We start from the raw sequence: 11,978 nt of genomic DNA on the forward strand, positions 1-11,978 counted from the left end.
CACGAACACCAACTAGCCACGAAACGACATGACCAGCTATCCCTAGTAGCCACACACGCAGACGAGAAGCAACATGAATTTGACTGGGACAACACTACCATTATAGGGCAAGTGAAACAAAGAACAGCCAGGGAATTCCTAGAAGCTTGGCACTCATCCACAAACTTCATCAACAAACACATAGACCTGGACCCAATATACCGGCCACTACAGTGGACAGCTGAAACTGACAACCGGAAGCGGCAGGGACAGGCCACTATAAATGCCGGAGGAAACACCACAGAAGCGCTTCAAAGGAGGCTCCCAAGCACTGAGGATGTCACCTAGACAAGGGACGAAACGTTTGCAACAAAAATTTCCAGCTCAGCGAACAGAACCACAACATCCCTTAGCTTTGACTTTCATGAGCTATTCTGCTCTTTCTCATGCATTTAAGTAAGCTGTTATAGTTTCATCAGATTGATGCTTCATTTTCAGGAGTCCATACCCTTCATTGAATCTTTATGGTAGGATGAGAAGGATGGTCCACTCTTGGTTACTAGATGTGTACTCCATCTAACCCTCCTAACTCAATGACACTGCCACACAAAATAGTAGAGGGTATCCTCAGTGTAAAGTCAGAATTTTGTTTCCACAAGGACTGTGCAGTGGTCACTTCTATTAATGTGGGAGGGTGAGGACATGAAGGTTTAAAACAAAAACTGAAAGAACTGTAGATGCTGTAAATGAGAAACAAAAACAGAAGTTGCCGGGAAAGCTCAGCAGGTCTGGCAGCATCTGTGAAGAGAAATCAGAGTTAATGTTTCGGGTCCAGTGACCCTTCTTCAGTTCTAAGGAACGTTCACTCGACCTGAAATGTGATCTCTGATTTCTCTTCACAGATACTGCCAGGCCTGCTAAAGTTCAAACAAAGTTTAGCTCCTTGCACAGCATGCTCATGCAGCCTCACCTGGATCATTGTACATTTCTGCTCACTACAGATAATAAAACCTAATAACTTGCAAAAATTAGATCTTACTATGTAAATAACCAAATACTAATGAGTATACCAATGGAAATGTTAACCGTGCAATGACTTAACACTGACATTACCTTTCTCATTGCCTTGGCATGAATAAAATGTTCATTCGCCCAAATAGTGGAATAGTTGTTATTTTTCCACTGCAGGTAAACATTAAGGTACGTCAAATGATCACTTTCTGGCACAGCAAACTTCTCCCTCATTTGATCACTCTCTTCCTCTCGACCCTGAAATTTTAAAAAAAGTATTGGCTCTCTTAGGCTGCTAACTCATTAGTTTTATATTCAACCATTCCCTTTTAAAACCAGTATTTTCACCTGTAAAAGAAACAATTTTTTTAAATAAAAAAAAAGTCTACACCGAAGACTTTAGTGCGAAAACTTATAAAGAAGTTCTGTTTATTTCTTTGAAATGAGAACTGCTTTAAAACCAGGAATTGCAAAGATTGCTACATGAAAACAAATAATTTGAGACTCATTACTGTTTTGTACAGTTGTGGGTTACTGTAGTGATAGCAAACTGGAGTCAAACAATTGTGTACAAATGGAGCTTTGGTTGGCAACAGCCGATGGATTTGTGGACTACTGACCAGTTATCGATAACAATCACGTTCCCAGGTAGTTGAACATCTTGGAGCTGTGAACAAGCTAAAAAAAGACTTTCAGATCACTAAGTAGTTAAATAGCCAATTAAAGGAGGTAGCTGCCTGATTGTGGCAACGGTTTGGACCGAAGGGTCTGTTTCCATGCTGTACATCTCTATGACTATGACTCTTAAGTACCTGAATTCCTTTGTCTAAAATTGGGTATTAATCACTGCAGCTAAAAGTGATCTGAACAGATTCAATTGGCATAGGTTTGAGGTGAGTGGGGAACCTTTAAACAAGAAGTGCAAGGAATTTTTTTTAAAACAAGAAGTGTGAGGAAAGTTTTTTTTTACACAAAGGGTAGTAGATGCCTGGAATACACTACCGGGGAAGCTGGTAGAAGCAGATATCATGGCAAAGTTTAAGAGGCATTTATACAGACACATGAACAGATAGGGAATAGAGGGATACAGAACATGTTCAGGCAGATGGAATTAATTTAGAATAGCATCACGGTCAACACAGGCATGGTGGGCTGAAGGCTCTGATCCTGTGCTCTACTGTCCTGTGTTCTTCATGGAGTGAGACAAAGGCTGAGTGAGTGGAAACTTGATTCGAAATGGGAATTTAGTACAAAAAGGAACAAGTGTTTTTACTAAGGTTTACTGCAAGAAGTAAACTCTCTGGAGTGAGGAGTGAGTGGGAGAAGATAAAGAGCATGAATCTAGAGGCTGACCTGCCGTGAAACCAGTGGAGTGATGTCACAAACCACAGAGCCATTTGAGTGCAGGGGAAAAAAACTGATTGGTAAATAGAAATGGTGAATACTTCTAGCCTTTAAAGTAAAAGGAAGCTCTTCAGTTTTAAAGGAGGAGCACTGGAACCGAAACAGTAACTCTGATCTCTCTCCACACATGCTGCCAGGCTTGCTGACCTCTTCCATCAATTTCTGTTATTGTGTTTTCGGTTTTGTGTTTAGCTTTCCAATGTTTCGCTCTTCTTAAAAATAGCTGGCTAAATATAAAAACAAGGGTTTTTTTTGTGTAGGAAAGCTACTGAAGTGTAGAGAGCATGAAATCTACAATAATTAATTTATAAATTAAATCAAATGAGAATGGTGACAGAATGGGTAATGTGGTGCTGCTGCAACATGTGGAAGCTTATGGATATCATTGTGATCAAGAGCGAATACATCTACAGTAAGTGTTAAAATGAAACAAACAACCTGCTATAACAGGACCGGGTGTGGGGTGGGTTAAAATCATTGTAGGTTGGAATCAGGCTCTAAAGCTATTGAACTCTATGTTAGTCCTCGAGACTGCAGGGTCCCCAAGAGAAAAATGAAATGCTGTTCTTCAAACTGACTGGGTGACTGCTTTGCAGAATACCAATGCTCTGTCTGCAAAAATGACCCAAGCTTCCAGTTACCTGCCACTTCAACACACCATCATATCAATATTTTTGTTGCAGGCCTTAGCACTTTGGAAAATTGGACCAAACAGAGGAGCTAGAAACCAGGCTGCAAACATCGTGTCACATTGAAAGAAGGGGAAACTTACCCGGATACGTACCTCCAGAGGGTGGTCACACCACTCAGACTAAGTAATTCCAAATGTACTATTATCTGGTACAGGAATGTGTGACTATAGATGAAGCAGCTATGAGAACTTGGGATTACAATTCAGCAGCCTTGCCACCTGGAATGGTCCAACAGTTATGAGGGTCTTGCAAGCAGTGCAGGCCACCGTGGGGATTGCAGGGATGAGGAGCAAACTGAGCATGGTTCCTTGGTATAGGAAGCAATTCAGATGAGGGAGGAAATAGGAATTTAATAGTAATAGGGTACAATATACTTTGAAGAGGAGATATTATTCTCTGCAGCCATGAACAGGACTCTTAAAGATCGTTACTAGCTCAGTGCCAGGATATGGACATCTCCTCAGGGCTGGAGAAAAACTTGGAGTAGGAAGATAGGGATCCATTTATTGTCTTCCATATTGGTACCAACATTGATTGGACTAGAAAAGAGGGTCTAGTGAAAGATTTTGAACAACTAGAAGGTAAATTATAAAGCTGAACCTCCATTGTAATAATCTGTGGACTACTACCTGAGTTAGACCACGCTCAAATTGGCAGATGGTACACAGAGTAAGGAATTTGAATGTATTTCTCAAAAGTTGGAGTGGGCAAATGAGGTTTTGGTTCTGGTGGGTCAGGCTTCACTTGAACCATGCTGGGACCACGATCTTACTGATGTGAGTAACTAGGGCTTGACAGAAGGCTTTACACTAATTAGAAAAGAAAAAGGCTTCAAAGAGGGGAAGTGAAGGTTTACAAATTATGGTTCTGGCAGCATTATAGGGCAGCTGTTTGGTTAGTGACACCCAAAGGACAGGAGGGATGCAGTGTACAGACATAGAAAACAGCGGTAAATAGAGTCAAATGGGGGGAAAATAGTAAATAAGCTAAATTAGCTGCTCCTGTACTCAAATACATCTATTTGGAACAAAATAACTGAATTAACAGCACATATACAGATTGACGGGTATGACCTTATAGCCATTGTGGAGACATGGTGGGAACTAAACATTCAGGGGCATGTGACTTTGTGAAATGATGGGAGAATATGGTGCTGGAGTATCATTGTTAGTATATAATGGATTAAGAATGATACCAAGAAATGATCTTGGATCAGAAGATGTAAATCTACATGTGCAGCAGTAAGAAATAAGGGGAAGAAGATACTGGTAGGCAAAGTGTCCAGGCCCCCTAACAGTAACTATACGGTGGAACAGAGAATAAATCAGGAGATGAGAGCATGTAAAAAAGACACACATCAATCATGGGTGACTTTATTCTTCTTGTAGATTGGGAGACTCAAGAATGGCTAAGGTAGGAATAAAGAGGAATTCATAATATATTTGGAGTTTCCTCTGTAGGAGTAGTGGTATTATCGCTGCACTGTTAATCCAGAGACCTAGGTAATATTCTGGGGACTCTGGAACAAATCCTGCTATAGCAGATAGTGGAATTTGAATTCAATAAAACTGTGGGATTGATAGTCTCAATGTGACTATGCATCCACTGTCAATGTTGGAAAAAACCATCAAGTTCACTAGTGTCCTTTGGGAAAGGAAACTGCCAGCTTTACCTGGTCAGACCTCCATGTAACTCCAAATCCACAGCAACGTGGTAGACCTTTAACTGGCCTCTGGGCTATTAGGGTTCAGCAATAAATGATGGCCTAGCCAGTGACACCCTCATTCGATGAATAAATTAAAAAAAATTGTTGATTCAACCAGGGTTCAGCCTATTTTGTAAGTGACGTGCAACGAGGTAGGTTTAATCAATGATGGCAGAGTAAAAGGTGACAGTGACCATAACACAGTTGAATTTAGCACGTGTCAGAAACAAACCTGCTATACATAAATAAGGGTAAATAGAAAAGAGGGAGGGCAGAGATATTTGGCGTAGATTGGAAAAGGAGTTTAGTAGCAAACTGAGGAACAATGGCAGTTGTTTCAGAAGTAAGTTGTGATTCACAGCAAAGGAAGATCCCAGTGAGAAGAATGGTTTATCTCCTTCTTAGATTCAATCATGGTTAACCGGGGAAATTAAGGATAGCATCAAATTAAAAGATACACACAATGGGGTAAGCAAGAGGATGGAAATGTTTTTGACAAACCAACAAAAGACAACCAAAAAAGGAGAGATGATAGATGTGGAGGGTAAACTTGCAAGCAATATTCAGGAAGAGAAAGGCAAATGTTAACAATGGCCTCTTGGAGATCAAGTTAGGAAGCCAGGATATGGCAGAGGACACAGTAGAAGACACTGGCAACAATCCAAAAATATTAAAATAATTAAAGGGCAAAAGGAGGACAGGAAATAAATACAATAAGTATTATTAGAGGAAAAAAAAGGACTCAAGAACGATACATCCCCTGGTCCAGATGGGTGCATCCTAGGAAGTTAAAAGTAGCTGCTGACATCATGGATGCAGTGTAGTAAGCTTCCAAGAATCCTTAGATTCTGAAAAAGACCCAGTGGATTGGAAAACTTGACAACATAATATCTTTTATTTAAATAGGGATAGAGACATAAAACAGGTAACCATAGGCCAGTTAGCTTAACATCCAATATTGGGAAAATGTTAGCGTCTACTATAAAGGATGTTAATAGCACAGCATTTAAAAATTCATAAATTGATCAAGCAGAATCAGAAAGGCTTCATGAAGGGAGAATCATGCTGAACATATTTATTAGAATTCTTTGAGGTGGGGTAGATGCAAGATAGATGAAGGGGAAACAGCAGATTATTTAAGGTGTTTGATACAGTACCATATGTTACTGCTTAATAAGTAAAGACCCCACGATATTGGAGGTAATATATTAGCATGGAAATAGAACTGAGAAACTAATAAACCAAAATCCATTGAGTAGTGTGTATTGCAAGCTGGACCAGCATTTTACTGGGGTTATATAGAATATTCAAATATTATGGAGATGGAAGGATTTGAAACTCTAATAAAACAAAAATCAATAATTATTTTTTAAAAATTATTCAAGGCTAAGTATTACTTGTATTTTTATTTCTTAAGATGACCCATAGAATAAATTATTGAGGCAGGAAAATGCCCAGCCTTTTATTGAGTCTCACAGTTTTAACAAAAATCTTGAAGATTTACTTTAAGGAATTCTACAATCTACTGTGCCATATCATGATGTAAAGACTACATCCATATCATGAACTCCTGGATGGTACTGCAACATTGTGAATGTCTTATTACATGGAAGCTATGCATCTTTTCTACAGGAAGACAGAGAGAATAAACAATAATTCTAATCTAACGAAAAATCACAGTTTAATACTAGATTGTTGCAGATCATTCTGGTGACGCTTGCAATTTCCATCATCACTGTAACAAAATATCTCAGTAAATAAGCTTCGCACATACCTTTGGTCGATAGAAAATGGCAGGCACTGAAAGCATTGAGACAATGATAAGGACATCAGCACTGCAACTCATGTCACATGATACTATCAACATCTTTGATAGAGCAGGATCTAGTGGGAATTCTACCATCAACCTTCCAGTTGGCGTCAGACTGCCTATACAGACAACAAAAATAACATAAAGTATTTGAATTATTATTAAATAAAATTAAAGTTTCATTTATTCATTATGGTCTAAAATAAATTGACCAGATCAAACGACTGATTATACAATTTTATCAGTTAATACATTTACCTTTCTAATTGTCAAAATATTGAAAACTAAGTTTGATTGGACAATGTGACAGTATTCATTGTTAGCATGTAAACATCTGTACCACTGAGCAGGAACAGATGCAGTTTTGAGCTTCTTTTTACTTAGTTCATCAGTTTCAGTTAGAAATACATCAAGCATCATCCAATAGGTCAGAAGCATACCATAACATAATAAGGGTTTTTTTTTCTCCTGACCTTAAATCTACAACATTTATCAGGAGTGCATTGGATTGCTCACCATTCAACTGGATAGCTGCAGCTGCACTGGCCTTCAAGAAGCTTGACATCCTTAATTTGTGTTTCTAGCCACTTAGTGTCTTACTTCTGTAACTGTTTCAGTAGCTGCAGAAAGCAATTCAGTAACTTGCTAAACTTTTTTCAACAGCATATTCCAGCTTTTATCAATATGAAAAGCTAGATCATATGTATGTCACGACATCAGACGATCCACTATACAAATTATTCAATATTCTGGACATATATTTTTTTCCCTTAATCAACCTATCCAGAGACGTTATTATACATTTCTGGAGTGGATGGGTCTTGAACCCAGGCCTTCTAGAGAGGTGGGAGGGTCACTACCACTGCACCACGAGAGAGAGAGAGATCTCCTGCCTTTCCTTCTATATATTTTGGACAAAACTCTATAATTCTCAATCCGACAATTTTCGCAACTCCATTACCACAGGACTATTGCAAATAAACAGCCACTCATCAACATTTTAAGGATATTTTGGAACACTGTGTGTATTTTGCCACAATTGTGGCAAAGTTTGAAAAAACCATCAATGAGATCCAATGGTTGAGAAGTGAGACAATTGATTAAGATCAAAATTTAAATGCACAGCATGCACTGCCTTGGTTATCAATAAGGGTATTTGACCCAAGACCTAACACAATCAAATTAAGGCCTCAAATTATGCTGACTTTGTATCAAGGGAGACCTTGGTGAATTTTTATCAAGTGTATCTTTCAACATTTGCTTGTAAAACAAAATCTGTGATGGCAGTGTCCAAGACTCAAAATGGCTGCTAAGCCCCTGTTGCAATTTGACACTGCAACCAGTGTCTTCATAATGTAAACCAGTGACACTGGATTGACTCTAACATCAAAGTTGAGTGCATTTATTTTACCATCTGTTGGCTGACCATTTTGAACACTGACTAATAAGCCAAGTTGTGGATCAGAGAATTGGTCTGTGGGTGTAATGACTAGAGATTTTGTGGATCCACAACTGCTGTTCAGTTCGTTGAATAAAAAAGGTAAAAGTGTAATTCTAGAGCAAAATGATGCATATTGATGGATGGGTAGCTGAGGACTAAAATGGGGAAGACTGTTTTGTAGCAAAGTAACTCAAAATCAAATGTATAAGGAATACTGGGCTCTGTCACTGGCTTCAGACAAGCATAATGAATAGCGGAATAAGTAACCCTGTCAAGGATGAAAAGGCAATTGCAAACTTATGTGCATGCCATCTTAAAACTGAGTTCAGACTAGCAGAGGTTAAAATCCAGAAGAAAATTAAATATTACAATCACAACTCGTAAATAAAGACAAAGGACACGTGTACAGCAAGTGGCTGACTCTTACCCTGGAAAGGACTAAAATGGGGAAGACAGTTTTGTTGCAAAGTAACTTGTACCATAAAATCAGGGGGATATTTCCTAACCCAATGAGATAAAGCAGGGAAGTCTGTTTCCTAGCCAGACAGTGAACCATCAGGTGAGAAGCATAACATCACCAAAACAGACAGATACTTCAGCTGGGAAATCAAAGGTTCATTCATTATACAGTTTTTGCAGCACCAACAGAGGCCCCTCAGCCTATTATATCCATGCTGGTTATCAAACATCCATCTATTCTAATACCATGTTCCAGCACCTAGTCTGTAACCTTCTGTGCCAAGGGGTTTCAAGTACTCATCCAAATACTATTAAAATGTCTTGAGGATTCTTGCCTCTACAACATTTTTAGGCAATGAATTCCAGATACCCTAAATTCATAATTGATTAAAATAAGAAGACTCAAAATCAAATGTATAAGGAAGATGGGCTCTGTCATTGGCTTCAGACAAGCATAATGAATAGCGGAATAAGTAACCTTAAGTCAAGGATGAAAAGGCAATTGCAATATTATGTGCATGCCATCTTAAAATTAGGAGTTCAGACTAGCAGAGGTTAAAATCCAGAAGAAAATAAAATATTGCAATCACAAATCAAGAGTAAAGACAAAGGACACGAGTACAGCAAGTGGCTGACTCTTTCCCTAGAAGACTAACATGTAGAATGGGAAATTTATTATGCTGAGAAATGGGACAAGGCTTTGCTGGCGTTTAGAGAATTTAAGATAGCATTGAGAGAATTCAAGATAGCATTTAGAGAATTCTAGAATTAGGGCTAATTGGGCAGGCAACAGATACTGCTAACTATCGAGCTGTGAGGAGACAAGCTCTTCTTTCAGCAGACAACACTCCAGCTATGGGTGCTCTGGTTTCCTTTCACAGTCCAAAGATGTGTAGGTTAGGTGAATTGGCCATGCTAAATTGCCACCATGTCCATGGATGTGTAGGCTAGGTGGATTAGCCATAGTAAATGCAGTGTCACATGTATTGAGTGGGGGTTAGTTCTGGGTTGGACAGTCTTTCGAGAGTCAGTGCAGACTCGATTGGCCAAAAGGCCTCTTATTTGTACAGTAGTGATTCTATGAAAAACAATTATTCTTTCCATTCCCACCAAGCCACAAGTAGAGAATTTAAAGTTTGAAATACAGTCTTGCTCCTTGTAGCTCTGTAAAATTTTCATTAATAAAATCCATTAAATGTCACAAATGCATGGAGATTGTCTTCTTAAAGGGTGTAACAAAACAAAAAGGTGTAATTCTTTTCATTGGCTGGTTAAGATTTCATGCCAGTGGTTGAATCCCTCTGTTGTAAGCAATCAGATGATCCTGAGATACAAAAGACGCAGCTCGACTTAGCAAATCACCCAAGATAAAGAACAAACAAAATCATAAATGTTTGATTTTCATTTTTAAAGGTGTATTGTTTATAATTCATTGGACTGTAAAATTTCTCCAGAGCTTGTGAATGAGATAGAATGGTAATTAGTGACATGTCTAAAATCATATGGTGCAAAGGCTGTGGAGTATAAGACACTCCCTGAGAAGGAAACAAAGCATGTTGCTGGAATCAATTCCTAGGGCAAAGGTTGACTGTCCATACAGAAATCAAGAATTAAGGTGTTCAGTTGTCACTATCTCAGAAGCTCCCACTTTTAATTACATTGAGAGTAAGGTAAAGGGCCCTTTTATGACATGGTAGTGGCTTCACAAGTTATTAATGTCTATTTATTTTGAAATATCAACTAAAAATCAAAACCAACAGCACTGTCAACCCAAAGTGGCTATATTCTGTAAAGATAGATCATAAAACAAAATTCTTAGTCCTGAGTATAGAACTTTATTTTCCAGAAATGCTACATGGAGTGATATCACTCCTAGCAGTCTCAGCTTAAGCGTGTATAACTCACATCTGTTTTTGACAACAGGAAGGTCAGAAGGTCAGAGGTTCGTAATTGTTTTGCTTCAGGTAAACCACCAGATTGATAGCAGTCAGGGATAGCAGTGATGGATAACATACTCTTGGTTGCACCACAACAGGACAGGTGCCCACTGTATACATCAGCAAGAGCACCATGACTGCATCCTGGGCAGTTCAAGCCATGACCCAAAGATGAGAAAGGAGGTAGCTGCTAAAGGCCCCAAATGGTACAAGGGATAATGTAGGACTGATAAAGATTTCACCAGGATGGACCAATTTACATCCCTTCACCTGGAAAAACATACTTGAAGGACAATACAATCAATACAGAATTGTGTATTAATATTATCACGTTAGGATGCACTGGTGTAAGATGCTTTAATGTGTTGTTATTAGAAGCCAACAGCATCCCACTGTTATGTTGCCTCCCAAGGAGAATATCATAAGGATAGGGAACCCAAAGGTGATGTTACTCTGAACACATTAAGACTGGCCTACAAGTTGAATAGTTAAAAGTCAACTGTAGTTATCATCCTAAATCAATAGGTGAAGCAGAGCACATATTTAATCAGCTGACTGATGACTCGAAGAATTATAAAGCTCAGGAGGAAGGATGTAGAAGAACAAAAAATGTGCATGTCAATTGCACTAATTTGGTTCTAAATTCATGGCAAATCTCAATTGTAAATGATCACAGTTCACAATTGAGTGAGAAGCACTAAGGACATGTAACTTGTGGACTGAGGGACAAAATATACACGACTAAAAAAGGGTTAACTCTATGTGCTGGCTGGGGACTTATTTGACTTAACACAGTTGGACATTGGAGAAGTTTCATTCAGAGCCACGCCCAGGCGTATGCACAGATATGCTAATTGATTAATTTCAAATTTGCTTAATTTGAAGGTCGAATTTGAAAGCTGAGTACAGGATTAAGGATAGGATTCTTGGCAGTGTGGAGGAACAGAGGGATCTTGGGGTGCAGGTATATAGATCCCTTAAAATGGCCACCCAAGTGGACAGGGTTGTTAAGAAAGCATATGGTGTTTTGGCTTTCATTAACAGGGGTACTGAGTTTAAGAGTCGTGAGATCTTGTTGCAGCTCCATAAAACTTTGGTTAGACCGCACTTGGAATACTGCGTCCAGTTCTGGTCGCCCCTAGTATAAGAAAGATGTGGATGCTTCGGAGAGGGTTCAGAGGATGTTTACCAGGATGCTGCCTGGACTGGAGGGCTTATCTTATGAGGAGAGGTTGACTGAGCTCGGACTTTTTTCATTGGAGAAAAGGAGGAGAAGAGGGGACCTAATTAAGGTATACAAGATAGTGAGAGGCATAGATAGAGTCGATAGCCAGAGACTATTTCCCAGGGCAGAAATGACTAACACGAGGGGTCATAGTTTTAAGCTGGTTGGAGGAAAGTATAGCGGGGATGTCAGAGACGGGTTCTTTACACAGAGAGTTGGCGGCACGGTGGCACAGTGGTTAGCACTGCTGCCTCACAGCACCAGAGACCCTGGTTCAATTCCCGCCTAGGCGACCTGACTGTGTGGAGTTTGCAC

The 11,978-nt window shown here is 39.2% G+C and overlaps 1 protein-coding gene across 1 annotated transcript in view; it reads right to left on the reverse strand.

Moving 5' to 3' along the window:
* Window positions 1–11,978, reverse strand: part of dhx38 (DEAH (Asp-Glu-Ala-His) box polypeptide 38) — a 142,066-nt gene that overhangs the window by 45,562 nt on the left and 84,526 nt on the right. Inside the window, exons 21-22 of the mRNA XM_043706699.1 lie at window positions 6,566–6,720; window positions 1,093–1,248 (exon numbers count right to left, since the gene is read on the reverse strand). Of these exons, the coding sequence (XP_043562634.1) occupies window positions 1,093–1,248; window positions 6,566–6,720 (311 nt within the window). The remainder of the gene's footprint in view (window positions 1–1,092; window positions 1,249–6,565; window positions 6,721–11,978) is intronic.

This window comes from Chiloscyllium plagiosum, chromosome 17 (genome assembly GCF_004010195.1).
Source record: "Chiloscyllium plagiosum isolate BGI_BamShark_2017 chromosome 17, ASM401019v2, whole genome shotgun sequence".
Lineage (NCBI taxonomy): Eukaryota > Metazoa > Chordata > Chondrichthyes > Orectolobiformes > Hemiscylliidae > Chiloscyllium > Chiloscyllium plagiosum.